The 22413-nt window shown below is 38.5% G+C and overlaps 1 protein-coding gene across 3 annotated transcripts in view; it reads left to right on the forward strand.

Annotated features, from left to right (window-relative positions):
* LOC114470525 (retinoic acid receptor responder protein 3-like) overlaps nucleotides 1-21392 on the forward strand; it is a 97061-nt gene extending 75669 nt beyond the window's left edge. The window contains exons 1-5 of one of the 3 annotated variants that reach the window (XM_028458738.1): nucleotides 1827-1978; nucleotides 5504-5556; nucleotides 6530-6638; nucleotides 11569-11837; nucleotides 20504-21392. In XM_028458738.1, coding sequence (XP_028314539.1) covers nucleotides 5542-5556; nucleotides 6530-6638; nucleotides 11569-11837; nucleotides 20504-20629 — 519 coding nt within the window. In that variant the 5' untranslated portion in view covers nucleotides 1827-1978; nucleotides 5504-5541 and the 3' untranslated portion in view covers nucleotides 20630-21392. Of the gene's footprint in view, nucleotides 1-1826; nucleotides 1979-2667; nucleotides 2772-5503; nucleotides 5557-6529; nucleotides 6639-11568; nucleotides 11838-20503 lie in introns of those variants that run through there. The other 2 variants (XM_028458739.1, XM_028458740.1) reach the window with 2 other exon arrangements.
* The last annotated feature ends 1021 nt before the right edge of the window (nucleotides 21393-22413 follow it).

Raw genomic sequence — 22413 nt, forward strand, 5'->3', positions numbered from 1 at the left:
GAAATTTCGTTGGTTGAATTTTAAAAAAAAAGAAAAAAAAGTGGGTTGTGATGCCAAAATGTACTGTAAATGGTTCCCCAGTTTTGTGTTTAATTGTAATTGACATTTTTAATAGAATTTTCATGGCTTACTTATAACACGTTTCTCTCAGTGCATCCCTTTCTCTTGTTTTTTCATTTTTGAGTCTTTTACTTTAATAACTATTTACAACCAAAACCGAGGAGGGTGTACACATGTAATATACAAATAGATACAGAGACAATCCAGCAACAAATCATTTTCCAATTTATATCCAAAATATCTTATTTGACCACAGCTTGTAAACCATTCTGTTAGTAGTTGGAGGGAGAAGGAGATTTTTTTCCATGTAAGTGATATTATATATTATATATACTATAGATATTCATACAACAGTTCTACAGGCACATTTTATTAGTCAACAGCTGTTGCCAGGCAACACACTGACATTTGACTCACTGTTATTAGAACGACTGAACAGTGGAGTGATCTTGTCTGTAAAAAATCCCAGCTGTTGTCCCACTGAGCATTTTTAGGTCTATTATACGTCTAAATGTTCCTTAGACGTCTAGTCTAAATTGGTCTCCCAGGGATATGGAAATGAAAGTTTTTTAGACATCTAAATGTAGTCTAGACGTATATTAGACGTCTAAACAACATATAAATATATATATATATATATAGACATCACAGATGTTTGAATAATGTACAATAGTCTAAATTTAGACGTCTACATTTTAGACGTTCACCTGACGTTCATGCATATACCAAATATAAACCCAGGTCTAGACTTAGACATTGATTAGACATCTATTAGAGGTCTAGTCTACATTTAGACGTCTAAAAAACTTTCATTTCTATACCACTGTTCGGACATTTTTAGTAGACATCTAAAAAAAAAAAAAAAAAAAAAACCAATGGTTTCTTGTCAATGTTTTAATAAATTGACAAAAAAATCATTAATGCATTTTTTCATAAACATCTAATACATTAATGACAATTTGTCAATTTATGAAAATATTCTAAAGAAACATTTAAATAGCCAAAAAAGTAGTGTAGACCCAGATTCTCTACAAAGACACCAAACTTTACCCTCAGTGCTTACCCTGATACATGTACTCCCAGGATGTTCTGACTATTTTGGCAATGTTGTTTCTCTTTCTGGACCTTTTACAATACATTTTTACTCTAATGTTATGTTTATTCATAATTTAACACTGATCTACATTTGGTAATCATCAGTCCACTGTAATTGCAATCACAGTACAGTTTTCATTCAGAATATAGCTATATATTATTTATTTCTAATCTTAGAAACATCGACCATAAAAACAGTAAAATAGGAAACTTTTCAAAAAACAAATACAAAAAATTAAAAATAAACTGAACACAAAAGTATAAAGTAATAATGTAAACAAATCTTTGTGTGATAGAAACTCTTTAACCACTATTACTACTAACTACTATTTACTAACTACTATTAACTACTTTTTGAAGCGTAAAAAAAATAGAGGGGTGATGTTCTTGGCCTTAGTTCAGTATTTGGAGATGAGTTATGCACCTTATAGTTGTTTTTTTTTTTTTAAATAAATAGTTGAATTATGGATTAAAGTGCAATGTCTAGATTCTGTCTAAAAATAGACCAGACGGTTGGACTTAGGTCTAAAAAATAACTGGACGTCCAACCATCTATTGCTCAATAGGGTGTCACTTGTCTGCTCTTGTCCAATCAAATCACTTGGTCAAAACTAACGGTTATATAATGGGCATAATTTTCCTCATGACGTACAGAAAGTGAAAGAGAAACTAAAGAGACCAGCCTTCCTATTTATAGAGACAATGAAATGCTGTCATTTTAATCTGTTTGTTGCTGAGAATCGACAGCTTTACTTATTCTGAAGAAGCTGAAAAAAGAGACTGTGGGACATTATTGTCAGCCTTACTACGCCAGTGTTTAAAGGTGAGAACAGAACAAAACAGAACAGAATAGAATAGAATAAACCTTTATTGACTTTATTGATAAAATTCACATGTAACAAAACAACACAGATTGGAGCTATATATTTTGTGTACATGATGGTAAATGTTAAAACTAAGATCTCATGAAATGTTTTTAGTAGCTTTAGTGATTTTGGAGTTTTATCATGTGAGTGAGCAGTTTGCACTATACATTAAAAAAGTGTCTATTTGTACGGTTGCCGTACGGACAACCCCTGGTGCTATTGGTACGGTTACCGAAGTACGTTTTAGAGTTAGGATTAGGATTAGGATTAGGATTAGGTTATGACCCAATATGGCAACATTTTTTAGGGTTAGGGTAAGGTTCGTTCTTAGTCACACGACCTTCACGTGACCTAAACTGGTCAAATAGGGGCGCTGCGTACGGTGAGAATATTGATATATTGATACGGCAACCGTATGAATAGCCACTGCTTACATTAAATTAACAGCTGCTGTGTTTTGAGTCCCTGAGATGGATAATGGTGGTGGATGATTTAATTTTAGAGTAAATATAGACACTCACTACAGAAACTATTAAGGTGAAATTCCCTGTACTCAGACCTACAGTTTTGAACGTGTGAAAATGTAAATACAAATTTTAGTGGCTTTTTTTTATTCTATTTTTCATTTCCTTCATCTTCTTTTATTGTGAAAATCCGCTGGGTCAGCTGACGCCTCCCAGTTAATTTTTGTTGTCGGGGTCTCTGATCCTGATCACGTTTTAACTTTTATATTTGTCAAACAGCTGAAAGGTAAGACATGAGCTCATTTACCCGTTTACATTAATAAAACCATCATCTGTGATTCCAGTGGTGTTTTAACAACATAAAAGCTCGTTTGAGTGTTTTAAACTGAGATGTGATTGTAGCAGCTAGCGTCTGTTACGTCATCTACTGACAGAGAATCAACTATTCTTGTTAGAATTTATATGATAGTCTGCACTGAACATGGTGTCAGATAATTAAAGGTAAACTGCGTAAAACGTGTTGACATGTCTGATAAACACATGTCCTTCACAGATAGATTATAGACATAGTTACTGATCATCACAGATATATTATAGATATAGTTACTGACCATCACAGATAGATTATAGATATAGTTACTGTCCATCACAGATAGATTATAGATATAGTTACTGTCCATCACAGATAGATTATAGATATAGTTACTGACCATCACAGATATATTATAGATATAGTTACTGATCATCACAGATAGATTATAGATATAGTTACTGATCATCACAGATAGATTATAGATATAGTTACTGTCCATCATAGATAGATTATAGATATAGTTACTGACCAAAGTGTGAATACACTAATGTTCTTCTGTAGGAAGAGATGGAGTTAATGCTATAAACAGGAAAGATGGATAATATCTTGGTCTTATAATGAATAATTCACACAATAACTTCCTCATCAACAATATTTTTAGTGGTGTTGGGAAAGAAAAGCTGATTGGGCGATATATCGTGACATTACATCGCGCGATTCTCAGATCGATTCAAAATGCATCCATATTGATTTTTTTAATTTATTTTTTAACCTTTATTTAACCAGGAAAGTCTTTTCCACTGCAGAAGACATTGTAACTGTACAAAGAAGTTCACTGAAACCTGGGCATGTTGACCAGCTTGTGTTTTTTCAATAAAATCTATAAAGAAAGTACTAACTTTCTGCATTTATTTGTTGTTTTAGGTATATACCTCAGTTAAGTTGCACTGAAGTCAAAGTTGGTTTAAAAGCCACAGGTAGATTATATGTTATTTTTTTATTTTAAGTTGTTGGCACATGGCATGTTAAAGCCAATGTTTTGAGTATAAAATATGCCAATAAAATATATTTCATACGTAATGTTCTCATGTTGTTCCAAGTTGTTTTTTTAGTCATATATAAAATTTAAAAAATAGCAATAATCGCCTAATACCTTAATATCGGGATATACCGTATCGTATTGTGACCTTGTATCGAGATGCGAATCGTATCGCCTGATGCCATACAATACACACTCTTAATTATTACACTGTTTGTGTATAGATTTTTATACACAAAGCAAAATACTCAAAAATCAAACCACATTTGAATGAGTTTCACAACACCTTTTACAATATTTAAAATCCCTTGACAAAAAACTATAGCCCCCCTTTAAATCTACACTCTACTGTACCTTGGACTTTAAAAGCCCATAGGTATGGATTATTTTTTATTTTATTTTCTATGTTTATTTATTTGTGTGTTGTTTTTTTGTCTATATTGTTCAGTTCCTCTGTGTATAGATTTAACTTGTAGTTTTGAGTTTAATACTGTATACTATCCTATCTGTTGTTCTATTGATGGATGTATATATGACATTTTAGTGCCTCTTTATCTAAAAAAACAAAAAACAGGAAAGACTTGAAGAAGAGAGAGAAAAGCAGGGAGGGACATGGTGATTAGGAAAGAATGACGAAAAGGAAAGTGAAAGAATGTAAAACAAAAACATTGTTGAGGCAATTATAGTAAGAAGACAAAGAAAGACATAGAATGCAGTGGGGAAAAAACAGACCAATTACATAAAAAACATAGACAGAAATAACACACAATGACTGTAAAAGACAAAGTATAGATGTGTTTAGGAAAAACAGAATGATAGAGGAATGAAGAAAGAAAAAAATGACACAGACAGAAAGATGAAATGATAGAGAGCTATACAAAGAATGACAGAAATGAGACATGGCAAATGTATTTGTATAGTGCATTTCATACACAAGGCAATTCAATGTCCATAACATAATTAAAAAGTGCAAAAGAAAACATTCAACAGCTTAAAAATCAACAAGAACATTAAAAATCAGCAGTAAAAACATTTAAAATCAACAATAATGAGATTAAAAATCTCCCTCTCAGTCGTAGACAGTAGAGAAAAAGAGTTCCTTTAACTTTGATTTAAAAATGTTCACATTGGATGGTGACTTCAGCTCTGCTGGCAGTTTGTTTCACTTCTAAAACTAAAACTAAAACGAAACTAAAAGCAGCACAAACATGTTTACTGTGAGCTCTGGGCTCCACTATCTGACCTGTGTCCATAGATCTGAGAGACCTGCTGGGTTCATACCTGACTAACATCTCACTGATGTATTCTGGACCAAACCCATTCACACATTTATACACCAGCAGCAGAACTTTAAAGTCTATTCTGAGGCTGACTGGGAACCATTGTAAAGACTTTAAAACTCTGATCTCTTTGTTCTGGTTCAGACATGAGCTGCAGCTTGGGTCTGAACCAGCTGTAGATGTTTGATGCTCTTTTGGGGGATTCCTGTCAGAAGACCATTACAATATAGAAAACAACACAAAATAAGAAAAATATGGGCAACTGAAGGAAAGTGGTGAAATATGTTATTAACGGCTGAAAATGGTTTACACAGGTGATCGCTTTGCTGCAGATATTTGCAAACATTACCATGAAAAGTTATGTTTGACTTCCTGTTTTTTCTCAGATCATTAGACATTGTTTGCTAACACAACAAAGCACAACATGGCCCCGACACAGGTGAGTGAGTTTCTCTCATGGATGTTTTTAATGGTCTTTTTTTTATGGTCTGAAGATGTGGTTTCATGGGCCCTCATTTATCAACTTTGCGTAAAAACGGGTGCAAATCAGAGTCCACATTTGGTCGTACGACAGGACCAACGTATGTTTCATTAAACATTCGTATTTGACCAATCCAAGTGTACAAATGATCAGGTGTTCATAAATGCGGCGGCTGAATTTGATCATCATTAACATGATACACCCTCCTGTTTCGGAGGCCCACAACAGCGATCCTGGAAAGATGCATGGATAGGACGTTTATGTCAACCTCAGTCCCCAGGCTTTAGGCAATAAATATCACATTGAAGGAAATTAACGATTTAAAAAAATCCTTAAAATGATATCCCTTGGGGTGTACGGAGGAAATAGGACCTCATTCTGTAAGATGGAGCATAGCAGCGCTGAGTCCCATGTGAACCTATGCGCTCCCGCTCGGACGGTAGTAGAGTTTATTAGTGGGGTTTTATGGTATCCAGTGAAAAGAAAACCAAAAAAAGTGGTCAGTAACATGGCCTTTTTAAAAAGTATTTTATTTTGTTTAATTCATTTTAATAATCCATTTCGATCTGTTCTGAATGTGTGTCTGCTTATGCTTAAATGACAGCTGAGGCTTGTTTAATACTTTAATTTTAGTCTCAGTCAGCATTTGCTGTGCTGAGCCACAAATTCACACGCTCAGATTTGCGTACACAAGGTCAGATCTGACGTGAGATCTGATCACAGCGTACACTCACATCATAATTGATAAATAATGAAACTTGAGTGAATTTGGTTGTTCAGATCTGAATGTACAAGCAGTTGATAAATGAGGGCCATGGTGTGTAATTATACTGTTGTCTGCAGGAGTTGTAAATGAAGTGCTGTATAATCCTTCATTGGTGAGGATATTCTGACTCTTACTATATATGATTTATTCTCTTGGTTCCTACAGCGTGATGAGAAACCAAAGGCTGGGGACTGCATTGAGATTTTCCGAGGCAATTATCAGCACTGGGCCTTGTACGTTGGAGATGGCTGTGTAGTTCATCTGGCTCCTCCCTGTGAGTCCCTAAATGAAAAACAGCATTCAACACCACGCAAACAATCAATAATTATCAGGATCAAACCACAAAAGAATAAAAATGTTTGTAACAATCTATGTGAGCAGCTAAAAAAAGGAGCAGTTCCAAAGTCCCTCCCTCAGAGGAGCTAACAAGCTAACTTTAGTCCGACAACAACATCACAGAAATATAACATCCATCTATCTTCTTCCGCTTTATCCGGGACCGGGTCGTGGAGGCAGCAGTCTCAGCAGAGATGCCCAGACCTCCCGATCCATGCACACCTCCTCCAGCTGTTCTGGGGGGGACCCTGAGGCGACACCAGGCCAGCTCAGAGACATAGTCCCTCCAACGTGTCCTGGGCCTTCCACGAGGCCTCTTCCCAATAGGACATGCCTGAAACACCTCCCGAGGGAGGCGACCAGGAGGCATCCGAAACAGATGCCCGAGCCACCTCAGCTGGCTCCTTTCAACGTGAAGGAGCAGCGACTCTACTCCGAGCTCCTCCCGAGTGATTGAGCTTCTCACCCTATCTTGAAGAGTGCGCCCAGCCACCCTTCGAAGGAAACTTTTTTCGGCCGCCTGTATCCACGATCTTGTCCTTTCGGTCATTACCCAAATCTAATGACCATAGGTGAGGGTAGGAACGTAGATCGATCGGTAAATTAAGAGCTTTGCCCCCCGATTCAGCTCCCTCTTCACCACAACAGTCCGATACAGCGACCGCATCACTGCTGACGCCACACCGATCCGTCTATCAATCTCACACTCCATCCGACCCTCACTCGTGAACAAGACCCCGAGATACTTGAACTCTTCCACTTGAGGCAAGGACTCTCCACCAACCCAGAGAGGCGAAGCCACCTTTTTCCGGTGGAGAACCATGGCCTCAGATTTAGAGGTGCTGATCCTAATCCCGGCCACTTCACACTTGGCTGCAAACCGCCCCAGTGCATGCTGAAGGTCCTGATTTGATGAAGCCAACAGAACAACAACATCTGCAAACAGCAGAGATGAGATCCTGAGGTTCCCAAATCGGACCCCCTCCGGTCCCTGGCTGCACCTAGAAATTCTGTGTATAAAAGTAATGAACAGAACCGGTGACAAAGGGCAGCCCTGGCGGAGACCAACATGCACTGGAAACAGGTCTGACTTACTGCCGGCAATGCGAACCAGGCTCCTGCTACGGTCATACAGGGAACGGACAGCCTTTAGCAAAGGGCCCCGGACCCCATACTCCCGGAGCACAACCCACAGGGCACCACGAGGGACACGGTCAAACGCCTTCTCCAGATCCACAAAGCACATGTGGACTGGTTGGGCGAACTCCCACGAACCCTCGAGCACCCGATGAAAGGTATAGAGCTGGTCCGGTGTGCCGCGACCGGGACGAAAACCGCATTGTTCCTCCTCATGGCCTCCCAGCCTGCCCTTCTTCCTCTCTCCTAACACACCTGACTCATATCAGCAATCAGGTAGGAGAGGGATGTGGAGCTGTATAAAGGGCTGAGAGGACCAGAAGGAGGGAGGCACGACAACAGACCAGCAGCAGACACGTGGGGAGAGTTCATCAGCTCCCCAATGGAGATCTCTAAGTTTGTTATTTTAGTTTGGACTGGAGATTTCTGGTAGTCCTGTTTTCGTGTTCCGGTAGTTTAGTGTTTTTGTAGTTTAGAGGGTGGATGCTGGGACGACGGCCCTGTATAGGGTTGGCCCAGTGTCCTCCCTACTTTTGTTCAGTTTGGCCAGGGTTTCCAGTCCCTTTTAGCTTGATCTGTTGCAACTGTTAGGTTTTTGTTAATACATACTTTTGATAAACCTTTGATAAGCCTTGACATAAAATCCTAGAGGGGGTTGTAGCACTCCTGAATCTGAGGTGCTCTGTTAAAAGCATATTACTGCAGCGCTTCTCTCTCTGTATGTGCAAACACCAATCTATCAGCAGCAGCAGCAGCAACAACACAGTTTCACTTACAGCAGCCCACACAGAGGCTGCTGCACGCACATGAATAACATGCACCACAGAGTTCTGGTGTAATATTTACAAATCAAACATAATGTAAATCAAGCAGCAGTAATTATCTTTTAAGCAGAAAAGTTGCAAATTCCATCTTCTACTACTCCAGACCATACACTGTAAAAAACGACGGCACTCCAGTCCCGGGAAAGGGACGGGGACTGTGAGCAACAGCTGTCAGACAGTCTATCAAACACAATCATGGGTCTGATTGATTTTTTTGCTCATTCGAGGTGCATTCTGGCAATCTGCCAAAGGGTGCAAGAGCAGCAGGTGGGATTCAATGAGCCTGTTTTTTTTCACACAAACTACTAGTTTGATGTAAAGCTGTCCTTACATAGTGACTGCTTTAGCAAATATGACAAAAAGTCACTTGTATAAGAGTTGCAGACTGCACCTTTAAGTATAAGGTTAACCTTTCCCCCTGCCCCATACATGTATAAATAAAAATACATTAAATACAATACATTCATGGCTAGGGATGTAACGATTAATCGTAAGGCAGTTAAAAATCGATTCATAGGTATCACGGTTCACATTGATTCTCTGAAAATTGAATCGCAGTGCTTTTTTTAAACAGCAGAGGGCGCTATATATTGATCTTTCTCTTGTCCAAATGCTGAGGTGGCAGGCGGAATCTGCTACTACTTTCTTTCTTGCTGCCTTCTACTCTTAAACATGTTCATAAATGATTCCTTACCCCTTTAGCACCAAAAGAATATCTCACGGGCGGCATCAAGGAAAGGTGATCTGGCGCGCTCTGGGGTGCTTGGTCGGTGCGCCTGGGGGCCGGCGGGGCGGCTTGCAGCATCCCCTTGGTGCCCTCGGCGACTATGGCCGTTGTTGTCGTCCCTGGGGGCGCTGCTCTTGGTGCTGCTTCCGGTGCTGCTTGACCTTTGACAGCATGTGCAGACAAGTTAGGAAAAAAAATATATATATATATACTGTATATATATATATACAGTATAAAATGCTTGGGGGGGGGGGGGGGGCTCAGTAATGACACTAAGTCATAGTGATGGTGATATGCTAACTTTGAAGTACACTCTACCCTTTTACAGACACGTAGCTCAATGCTGACCAATGATAGGTTATCAGCAGCGCTGCGTCACATGACCAAAACACAGAAGCTCACACTGACAAACACCATCTAGCGCTAGCAATTAAAATTCAATACAGGTACCCTTTAATAAGTAACCAAAGCCCGGGGTTTTGGCTGACATGCGTCTAAGGCAGAGGTGTGTAACTTCTATTACAGCTGGGGCCACAAAAATGTGTTTGTTTGATGGAAGGGCCCCATTATCAGCATTCATGTCAGCATTTAGATTAATGACCAATCTGAGCATAAACACAGGAAACAACAAGGCAATGTTGTGTTTTTTGTCATTTTATGTTGTTCTCTCGCTTGTTATGATTCCATTTTGTGCATATTTGTTGTCCTTTTGTGTATTTTTCCTGTAAAATGTATGTTTTTTGGGCTCATATTGTGTATTTCTGTTGTTATGCTTGTTCGTTAGTACTGAGGGTTTGTGAAGTATGTTTTGTTTATCTTGTCTTTTTTGGTACTTTTGTCTTAGTAATTTTGCATATTTTTTGAGTGATTTTGTGTATTTTTGTCTTTGTTTTGTGTTGTTTGGAGTAATTTTGTGTTTCTGTTGTCATTTTGTTCATTTTTGTATTAGTTTTGTGTGTTTTGGAGTTTTTTTTGTCTTTTACTGTATTTTCATGCATTGCTGTAATTCTTTGTCTTTTTGTCTGTATTTTTGCTTTAGTTTACTTTTCTGTCATTTTGTACGTTTACATTTTGTCTGGTCTAAGGTCTAGGATGGGAATTAAAAACAATTTATGCTATGCTAACTACCCACTCAATACTCACTATACCTCTAATCACAATTCTCTTCATTTACCCTACTCGCCACAGATTTCAGAGTCCACAGGTGCTAGCTTTTATAGGAGGGGCGGGGCTAACTGTAGTGGTTCATGACATAGCTGCCTCCAAAGCGTCATTGGCAACAGTAATATTTGATTGTAGTAGCTTGGTTTCAACCCATAGAGGGCAGTTACTTTACATTTTTACCACAAAATCTGTCAAATTAAAAATACTTTGACTAAAATGTCAAGAGTTGGACAAGAATCAATCAGCAACACACCTTCTTACCAAATACATTTGTTCTCAACAGAAGAAAGTGGTTTGGTTTAGTTTCTCCTTAAATAGTTGCATGTAATGTGGTTTTACCTGCTGATTCTCCAGTGTGAATGCACCCTTACTAAAGCAATGCGCTCCCTAGTGTACAAATTAAAAAGTTAGTAACCTGTGGACAGATTTGGACGCCATGGTGAGCCATAGGTCTGACGCTCTTCATCTAATCCAGACATAGGCAACTGGAGGCACGGGGGCTACATGCGGTCCTCAGTCTAAGTATGTGCGGCCTCCAAAACAAAATTGTAATTCCTGAGTTTGGTAGTTAGAAGCCCAACATAACGCACAAAACTCCAGAAACACAGAAAACAACAGCAAAATGCACAAAATGTCAGCAAAGACACACTTAACCACTTAACCATAAAATGACTACAAAAACAACATACGCTATACAAAAAGACTTCAAAGACACAAAATGTCTATGAAATTGCCCAAAATGACAGAAGAATACTCTAAAGACAACAATAACACAAGAAATATAACAAAAACACACAATGACTCAAACAACACACAAAAACGCAACAAAAATTTGCAAGAAAACAGACAAAATAAATTCAACATACACACAAAATGTCTAAAAACTAAAAAAACAAAACCAGAAAACTCACACAAAAGACTACAAAGACAAAACCCTTTGCTCTTTCCTGTATTAATGCTCAGATTGGTCAAAGTTGCCCATTTCTGCTCTAGTGCCTGCTGTGATGTGTTCTCAGGCGAGGCCCCAGGTGGAGCAGCCAACAAAATGGTATCTGTCCTGTGTGAGAAAGCCTTGGTGCAGAAGAATGGACTGTGGGATGTGGTCGGAAATCATGAGTGGAGGGTCAACAATGACCTGGACAAGAAGTACGAACACCGGCCAGTTCAAGTCATCGTGAGAGACGCCCTCGACGTGGTTGGCTGTGAGCTGCCCTACAACGTCGTCACACGCAACTGTGAACACTTCGTCAATGAGCTGCGTTACGGCAAGGCCGAGTCCCGACAGGTTAGTGCCACTGCTTAAATACATAAAGCATAAATAACAGAAATATAATTCTTCACCAGCTCCTGGTGTCAAACTGTGCAGCGAGAGAATATACTCACGTGAAATGTATAACTCTGAGGTTCAATTTTTGTGAAGTAAAGCTAAAGTTGTTTATTTATTTATCTTTGTTCCAGCCTTACTTTAATGCAAAACGTTATTTGTTGAATAGGTGAAGGTGATGATGAATGTAGTTAAAGAGTTACTAATGCTTATTATAGATCCTCCACTAACAAATACTCACACAGAAAAGAGATACTATTTTATTCAAAGACTGATTCCAAGATGCACTTTTTAAATTTAAATGAGGCATTATGTGGGACCTGCAGTTATATTGGAACTGTTATGTACATGCAATCCCCCCACCATTGATTGTTTTTGTTTAGATTAAGAGGCACACTGTTCGTGTGTGCCTCTTTTGGATGGTATTGGATGGTGATTGTTTATTTATTTAACCAGGAAAAAAATCCCATTGAGATTAAAAACCTCTTTTTCAAGGGAGTCCTGGCCAAGAAGCAGCAAAGTTACAACACACTGAACAGAAATACATTTACATTACATTAAATTGACAGGATAACATAATAATCAAATAAAACAAATACAGACAACTGAGGCAGTCTCAAATTCTCTGTTTCGTTTTAAAGACATTCAAGGATAAAAACTCCGTCAGCTTCCAGTCTCTTTGCAGTGTGTTCCAAGCACAAGGAGCTCATGTACAAAGGCTTTTTTCCCCAGCTCTGTGCGGGCAAAAGGAACCGTGAGCAACAGCTGATCATTGGATCTCAGCGCATAAGTGTTCGTACTTCTCTTTGTAAGTAATGTATAGATGTAAGAGGGCAGTAATCCAAGAAGAGCCTTATAAATAAAAGTAAACCAATGACACTGCCTCCTAGTGTGCAGGGAAGGCCATCCCACCCGAGAGTACAGCTCACAGTGATGTGTCATGGCTCTACAGTTTGTGATGAACCTCAGAGCAGAATGATAAACAGAGTCCACCATCAGAAGACATGTACAAGAAGCATTCATATAAAAAAGGTCACCATAATCTAACACAGATAAGAATGTGGCAGAGACACGGCGCTTCTTTACACCAAAAGAAGCGCCTTTTTGCGGAAGAAGAAACCCAATTTAAGTTTTAATTTCCTCACAAGTTTGTCAATGAAAAGTTTAAAAGTGAGGGAATCATCAATTACGACACCAAGGTATTTATATTCATGTACCACTTCTATGACATTTCCTTCAAGAGTGGACACGACCGGGGGAGCTTGAGGCACCTTCTTATGATTAGAAAACAACATTAGCTTGGTCTTCTCAGCATTGAGAACCAGTTTTAGATTAATCAGCGAATGCTGGACAGAAACAAAGGCTTTCTACAGGGAATTAACAGCCTGTTCAAGAGATGATCCGAAGCAATAAATAATTGTATCATCGGCATAAAAATGCATATTAGCATCAGAAACATTTTGTTCGACATTATTAATGTACAAGATAAATAAGAGGGGCCCCAAAACAGATCCCTGCGGCACCCCCTTGTGAACAGTAACAAATTCAGAACAAAGGCCCTCATATTTAATACACTGGGTCCTGTTTTCTAAATAATTTGAAAACCAAGCGACAGTGTGCTCTGACAGTCCAATGAGATGTAGCCTGCGTTTCAAAATAGCATGGTCTACAGTGTCAAAAGCTTTAGAGAGATCAATAAAGAGTGAAGCACAGTACTGTTTTTTATCAAGTGCTGCAATAATGTCATTTATCACCTTCATAGTAGCAGTGATAGTGCTGTGCTTTTTTCTGAAGCCTGATTGCAATTTAGAGAGGATTTCATTAGAATAAAGGAACTCTTTCAACTGATCACAAACAAGTGACTCCAGGACTTTTGATAAAACACATAAATTTGAAATTGGCTGATAATTGGTAAGAACTGCTGGGTCACCTCCTTTTAATAAAGGGAGCACAAAAGCTGATTTCCAAACAGATGGAATATCTTTGTTCCTAATTAAAAGATTAAAAAGAATTGAAAGTGGCTCTGCTATAAAATCATCTGCCAGCTTTAAAAAGTAAGGCTCAATCAAGTCAGGTCCAGGGGGCTTTCTGTGGTCTAATGTTTTTAGAACTTTGTGCACTTTGTGACAAGTAAAAGGATTAAAATTAAAAGGACCTCCAGAAAACATGGAAGATTGTGTACAAGAATTTCCAGTCGTTATTCCTTTTGAATCAAATAGAGAACCAGATGATAAAAAATGCTGGTTAAAGCAGTTCAAGACTTCAGTTCTATCATAAACTGGGACTGAGTCTTTAAGTACAAATGTAGGAAGAGTCTCTGTGTTTTTGTTCAAAGACAGGGACTTGATCACTTTCCAGAATTTCTGTGGATTGTTGAGGTTCTCAGTGGTGACCGACAAAAAGTATCCTGATTTGGCCTTTTTGATAAGCGAAGTGCATTTATTTCGAAGCTGTCTGAAGAAGAACCAATCAGTGGCAGAATGACTTTGTCTTGCCTTGTCCCAGGCCTTATTACGCTCATGAATGCTGTCGGCCAGTTCTGGAGAAAACCAGGGATTTTCTCGCCCCTTCACCCTGTATTTCTTCAGAGGTGCATGTTTATTTATAATTTGCATGAAAGTGTCTTTGAAAAAAGTCCACACTAGCTCTACATCAGGGATTAGACTTATATATTCCCAGTTCACCATCGACAAATCATGATGAAAGGCTTGTTCATTCAAATGTTTAAGATTCCTTCTACAAACAATACGGGGTTTGCACTTTGGAATCCTAGTGTTTCTACAAGCAGCAACAACACAATGATCACTTAAATCATTACAGAAGACACCCAAGTAAGATAACTTATGAGGCACATTAGTTAAAATCAAATCAATCAAAGTAGATTTATCAGGACTTCTGGGATTAGGCCTTGTGGGAAAGTTGACTAACTGGGTGAGATTAACAGAATCACAAAACCTTTTAAATTCATCAGAAGTTGCATTTAACCAGTCCCAGTTGAAATCACCTGCCATGAGTAATTCAGTGTAATTTATCTGATCCAAAAGCAGTTTTAGAGAATCTAGCGCCTCCTTTGAAGCAGATGGAGGTCTCTAACACCCAACCACAGTAATATGTAGCGATTTAACTATTTCTAAATCTAAGGCCAAAAATTCCATTTGTTTACTGATTGACTGGGAAAGAACAATTGAAGCATTAAATCTGGATTTAACATAAACAGCCACACCCCCACCTTTTTTGGGCCTATCGGTGCGGAAAACATTGAACCCAAGAATGTTAATGTCTTCATTTGTAATTGACTTAGTAAGCCAAGTTTCCGAGATTATAACAACATCTGCACCTGTTGATTTCACCCAAATTCTGACCATGTCCATCTTTGGTAGTAAGCTCCGTACATTAAGATGAACATATTTGAGAGAGGGCAATGATTTAAAATCTGCGGGTGTCTGGGAGCAGAGAAGCTCAGGTCCAGGATTTGGTTGCACATTTCCGGACAAAAGTAGAAGCAAAGCAATCAACAACCTCTGCTTTGCAATAGATTTACTTTCAATTCTTTGATATGTTGAAGCCCCTCCATTTAATGGATTGGTAAGATAGTTATACAAAGAAAATATACACTTGAGTTTACAGTAGGTAGGTCTCTGGGCAGGGCTGGAGACAAGTTTATATCACTTTCCAATTGTACAGGAGGTTGCCCTGGATAAAGAGAAGCTATAGGGCATGTGCTTTTGAATAAAACACTTTTCACATTGAGGTGTGTTACGGCAGAATTTGCGGTTGACCTCATTTGGAGACATGATTTATTGCTCTGGTTGAATGATGGAGTCCAGTCGGAGCATTGATGATTTTATAAAAAAGATTTATTATAAGCTAAGTAAAAAAAGGACAAAGATGGAACAAAAATTAGTGACCGTCCCGGCGGACGTCCGAAGGCAGAGCCGCTCCCTCTAACAGTTTCAGCTTAAGGTTTTATACAGATAAGAAAAGGTCCCAACCCTGAAAGACAGAAAGGGAGGGAGTCAGATGCTCCCACAGTGGAAATGTTGGAGGATGATGAAGACGTGTATAATTATGAGGAAGATCGGGCGCCACTCTTATCTCTCCTTGATAGTGTGTGCGTTCGTGTATATCTGCATGTGAGCAGAGACTCTGGCCTTGGCAGAGACTCTGTGCTGCACTGAGTACAATACGATCTGTACTGTTTAATCATGATTCAGCTGTTCAAAAGTGTAAAGAGTAATGGAGTCATCATGTATTTAAACATGACAAATTGTACACATGAACATACATTTGACGATATGATGATGAATATAAAAATGGCCATAACAGGTGATTGTCAGTGTCTTTCCAGTGTGCGCAGGGACAACAGTTTGTAGATAGATCCCATAAGGCCAATAAGCAAATAAAAGTAAGAACTTTCGCCATCATTCACAACAGGTAATGATGAAGTAATGAGGATTACAGACCTGAGTGGGAATGGCACTGTTATGAATCTTATAGCTGCAGCAGTAGAAGGGAACTCACAGTAGCAGGCTCAGGCCTGTAGCTCCAGCAGAAGGCTCACTGTAGCAGGCTCAGGCCTGTAGCTCCAGCAGAAGGCTCACTGTAGCAGACCCAGGCCTGTAGCTCCAGCAGAAGGCTCACTGTAGCAGGCTCAGGCCTGTAGCTCCAGCAGAAGGCTCACAGTAGCAGACCCAGGCCTGTAGCTCCATTGCAGACCTCAAAATCAACATGCACTGTCCACAGATTAAATATAACCGACTGCCATGTTTAAATAGGATAAAAGACAATAAAATCCTGTCAAAGAACTATGGAATATTTTAAAAAAATAATAAAACATAGACAAACACTTAAGAGACATGAGACATGCTGCCATTATGGGTTACAAAGTAGAGGATGCACACAGTAGAGTAGAGGATGCTCCCTTACACTGTGTTTCAACCAGCGTAGAGGGCGACATCACACCATAGGGCAGGGCTGTCAAACTCATTATAGTTCAGTGGCCAAATACAGACCAGTTTGATCTCAAGTGGGCCACAGAATATAGGTGGGGAAAAAAATAACATTTTTAACATCATTGTGCCCTAGTTTTCATTTTCAGTTAAATTCACTTGTTCCCATTTTTTGTGTCATTTAGAGGAATTTTATGGAATTGTTTGTGAGAAATTATTTTAGATTTGTGGAATTATTGAAAGTTCTTTCCACAATTTGCAATTAAAAATGACTGCATTCATGTGATATCAACAAAGGAAAAATGCAAGCCCCTGAAAATAGTTTTATTAAAGGGGACATATCATGCTAAATCCACTTTTTTAGCCCTTAAATGCATTTTGTTGTATATTTAGAGTGCTTAGAAGTACAGAAAATCAAATCAAATTAGTCTCTTCAGGTGCTCCGTAGATATCTTTATATTCTATTTTGCTCATATTTTTCAATCTGTTTCGATTTTTCTACTCTCTATTACGTTTTTTGAACTATTACATCACAGTATTTGCAGTGGAACTGCCAAATTAGGACATCACCTCCAGGTCCAACACTTCGAGCAATCCGCTATTTTTATTTCTCGCTTTTATTTTGTAGTCCAAGCTCAAGGATGCAGAAGTTACGAGAGGATAAGTCAAAATGTTTGGTTGTTGGATGTAGTAACCCACACGCTTCATTACACCGTCTCCCAGCATCAGAACCTTTTCAAAGTGCCTGGTTGAGTTTTATTTTTTATGGAAATGTACCCACATCTGTGGGTAAGGTCATTTTTGTGTGCGTGAAGCACTTCAAGGATGACTGCTTCATCAACCTCCACCAGTATAAAGAAGGATTTACAGAAAGACTTTGTCTGATTGAGGGTTCAATTCCTTCTATCTTTGGAGACGATGAACAGAGCTGTAAATAATGCTAAAAAGTGTGATGATAAGACGTCCCTGTCATTGTTTTGTTAGCATTAGCAGTTGCACCGTCTTCATATGTTAGCGCTGTGTGCTCGTTTTAGATCCTTGATGATATGGCCTACGTGACTTAATTTAAGTCTAAAGTTTTCATTAGTCATTTCATTTTGCTGTTTTTGTCTTTGAAAAGACTATTAAAATGCTTTTAGTGACGTTAGCTTGGCGCTAGTGTTAGCTCGGTGCTTGTGTTAGCTCACTTGTTAGGGTTCTGCAGGTTCATCATCTTCATTTTCATCTCGCTCCGCTGGGTCAGACTCTGACTGGAACATGTAAAGCTGGATGGACAAGTCTAACGTTGTTGACATTTTGTAAATAACGTGTGAATAAACATTTTCTGCACCGCTAAATAATCGTATCTTTTCTATCAAACTACAAAAATGGCCGACCAGGGTGGAGTTGAACCGTCACCTCTGTAACCTGGAGAGTGGGCGGGGTATGAAGTGTCTCATTTGCATTTAAAGAGACCGCACCAAAGCGAGTTGCTCTCAGAAGCACAACAGAAAAGGGGTAGAAAAGGGGTGGAGCTATAATAATGAGGAATTCAGACCCAAGCATTGCAGTTCTGCTTTATATAGACCACAACTGTATGATTTATATGTAAAAAGAATGGATTTAAAACCATGATATGTCCCCTTTAAATTAAAATACAACTGGATTAGTTGGTAGTTTACACAATAATTTACATTTTCTTTGTCATTTGTACTTTCTCCTGCGGGCCAAATTGGATACTTTTAAGGGCCAAATTTGGCCCCCGAGCCTTGAATTTGACACAAGTGCCGTAGAGGATCAAAATCACAGCACCGGGGGTCGTTACGCTCAACAGCACTGGCGAGAACCCTGTTGTTAGTTGTTGTATTTTTTTGTGTTCCCATAAAAGCAACTAAATTACAGTAATTTGAGTACCTGTAATCCATTACTTTCACCTCTGGATGTCAGCACTGGCTTTTAAACCTTCCAAAGTTCTGCTAAAAAAGGGCACCTGTAGTAAAAATGCATATAGCAAAATAATAGTTTAATGTATTACCACTAAAACAAATATGTGCACCTTTTTTATTAAAAATAATATTAAAAGGACTTTTGTAGAACGATTTTATGCTTTCGGGCATAAACTATGGGGAGCCGCCATTTTGCACAGGATATGAAACACGTTTGTTGATTCCTGTTAGCTGTTGCTGGGCAACAGTGTTCTGTTGGTCTATAGTTTCTGAACAGTTTCTCTTCTGTTTTTGACTTGTTCGTGGCTCTGATGCTGCGTTCATTCAGATCAGCCTACATCATAAGGTGGAATATATTTATATATTATATTATCTACAGGGCTGAGGCTCTTTGCATCACCACAGAATACATGAATTAATTCATTAGTTCATGTCATCATTGGTATATGAAAGGATTGCATCAATGTCTAAATATTCTCTCTCTCCTGTCAGCGTCAGATCAGATCCACACAGTGACGTGTTCACACCTTTTATTGGACAGCTCGCTTTCTAAGAGAACTGATTGGAGGCGGGACTCCTAGCCAGAGAAAATTGTGGTAGCGAGCAGGCTAGTCGTTCAGCATAAGTTTCCATGGTGATTTAGCTCTGTAAAACGTTAGCGAGCTTTGTTGTCCAGCACACACTGACTTAATTAGTTAGCGCGATAAGAGGTCATCTAGTTTGTAACATAGGCCCTAAAGTAGAGGTTACATAAGGCTGCATTTCCCACAATGTAAACTGACCCGTTGCGCCTCTACCTCCCACAATGCACCATTTATTTAAAGCAACAGGCCGGACCAATGAACATACAGTAAGTGCATCATAACCTCTCTCCATAGTTTATACCCGACGGCATAAAATCATTCTAAAAAGTCCTTTTAGGTGTTTTTTTTTTTTTAAATTTTTTAATAAAAAGATGAACATATTTTGGTTTATTGGTAATACTTTAAACACATTTTTTGCTATACACATTTTCACTACAGGTACCCTTTAATATTGTTAATTGTGCCAGCTATTGTTATTAATTTAATATTTTTCCACTGTATTTACGCTAAAAATCAAGCAAGGTTTTGCGCAGGATTTTAACGTCTGTTTATTTGCTAAAGTTGCTGCACATTAGGTTATCTGTTTTACAGTAGAAAATGACATGTAAATGTCTGAGTGTCTGCATTTGAGGGTATATATTCCTTCTCACCTGCATTTCCCCTGTTAAAGCAATCTGGTGTTAAGGAAACGGGCTCGCAATCTAACATTCACTGGTTCAAATCCAACCTGGTCCATCACTGTAGGATGTTGAGCCAGTCATTTAACCCTGACTACTTGTGTTGTTCTTTGCTTTGGATAAAAGCAAACATCATACAATTTTCCCAGCTTTAACTCTACAACAGATTCTCCACCCGCTCATTACACAATTGAACAGTAAAAACTGTTATTGTTATATGGTTAAAATCCAAGCTGAAATGTAAGATTTTGCCAGTAATTATTACCAACTGAACAAGAAACTCTATTTTCTTATTTGCCTGGATATTTTAGTGCAGTCTGAAAATAAAGAGAGCCCAAAGAGCTGTCAGTAACAGATATCACCCCTCACATACAGTATAGGTCAAGGAAAAATCACGTATCGTACAGTATGAAATGATGAAATGTGATATTTGGTCGATTTGTGATATTATTGATGATTATATTTTGGTATATCTTCTGTTTCTCTCTGCAGGTGCGTCAGTATAGAGATGTGGCCATTGGGGTCGGTGTAGCTGCAGTGGTTACCTGGGGGGTCGTGGCTCTGGCTAAAATGTGGCTTTCAGACAACACAGAAGAAGAAGAAGAAGAAGAATACTAAATAAATGGAGAACAACAAGGCTCGTGCTACGGATCACCTGCCAAGCCAAACATACATGGCTGACTTACACACACCCAAATTATACATTTGTTTCAAGTTTTAAATTCAAGTTATTTTAAGTACCTGAAGTGCCTATTTCCTCAGAGGAACCTGTTGATTGTTGAGTGTGATAGTGTAACACAATACAGTGCAGTTTTAATGAGCACATATTGGTAATGCTAACCATAAACTGAACACGAACTACACTTATATATAAAAGCAAAGTGAGAATAATTTTTGTAATGTGTTATTCATTTATTTTCAACCACCTCCTGATTAGGGAGTTAATTAAATAAATTAAGCACATGTTAAGCATTTCATAATTCTTGTTGATGATGAATTTGAAAAGTGAAATTTTTTAGTCCTTTAAAGTATTTTAAGCTTATTTAGCTTCTGTTCACACTGTTAATTTGAAACACATTTACCTGTTTTTTTTAAAAACAATAATGGATAAATTCAGTCTAAGATCAAAATATGCAAAGTTCTTGTTGAAGATTGGTTTATTTTTGTATCTGCAGCTCCAAGTAGTGAGGTTTAAAAATGTTTTGTGACAGATTTTCTTTATTATTAAAAAAAACTAACAAAATAAAGTTACAAGTAATACATATTTAAATTGATATCATACATGCATATTCAAATTGAAGATATCAAATAATTTGTAAGAGCTTTTGTTACTAATGTCAAACCTGTCATATGATCTGTTGAATAAAGAAAGCACATGTCACTTTATGTCTGGACATCCATTGTATGAGAACACCCATGTTTAAACACATGACCAAACCACATGGTCTGTCGTCTTTCCACTGGTTCCACGCTGCTGAGGAAGACATAAAAAAAATGAGTATTTAGTTTTGTACAAGGATTAAACCAAATCTGCACAGATTAATATTTCACGTTCTAATACAACAGATTTTAACTAAACAAAGCAGAGCACTTAAAGCTGCAGTATGTAAGTTTTTTTTTCTCATCATTTGGTCAAAAATCCATAATCATCTTTCAGCATATTGTGATCCAAAGTGTAGTTTTTTCTATTTAATTTTTTTATTCGCATTTTAGAGCCAAGTTTAATTTAAAAAACAGCCCTCAGAATGTGACCCTAATGACAAAGTCAGTGTAGACAAACATTATGAATATTATACCCACCCTCAGACCAACTGTCCTTTAAACGTAACACTGATAGAAGACAAGAACCATAATAAAAGAAAACTGGTGAAAACTCCTTAACCCCAGTCCTTGATATATTTTGTACTGCTGTTACGTGTACAAACAGTGTCATGTTCTGTTGGTTAGTTTAGTTATTCTGTGTCTTTGTTTATTTTGAGTCTAATGTGTTTAACTCTTGTCTGTGTTTCAGGGATTCCAGTTTGTGGCTCCACCCCCCAGTGATGTCTGTGTGCTTGGCTGGTGAATGATTAGCTCCCTCGTGTTTCCACCCAGGTGTGGCCCATTCCTAATCAGGCCTCCTCCACTATTTAACTGAGTGCTTGGTCACAGTGTGGTTGCTGGTTCGTTAATGATGTGTTTGCTGTCATTGTCTCCTTCCTCGTGTCTGGTCTTGCTCCCTGTCCCTGCTCCCCTGTCTTGGATTTGAGTTTGTTTTTGGAGTTTGCGTTGAGGAATAAAAACATGGACTGGTTCCAGGAACGCTATGCATCTATCCTGCCTCCTTCTCTCCTTGCATTTGGGTCCACACCCACACCGGACCGTGACCTACAGTTACATTGACGTTGACGGCAAATGACGCT

This window comes from Gouania willdenowi, chromosome 10, assembly GCF_900634775.1.
Source record: "Gouania willdenowi chromosome 10, fGouWil2.1, whole genome shotgun sequence".
NCBI lineage: Eukaryota > Metazoa > Chordata > Actinopteri > Blenniiformes > Gobiesocidae > Gouania > Gouania willdenowi.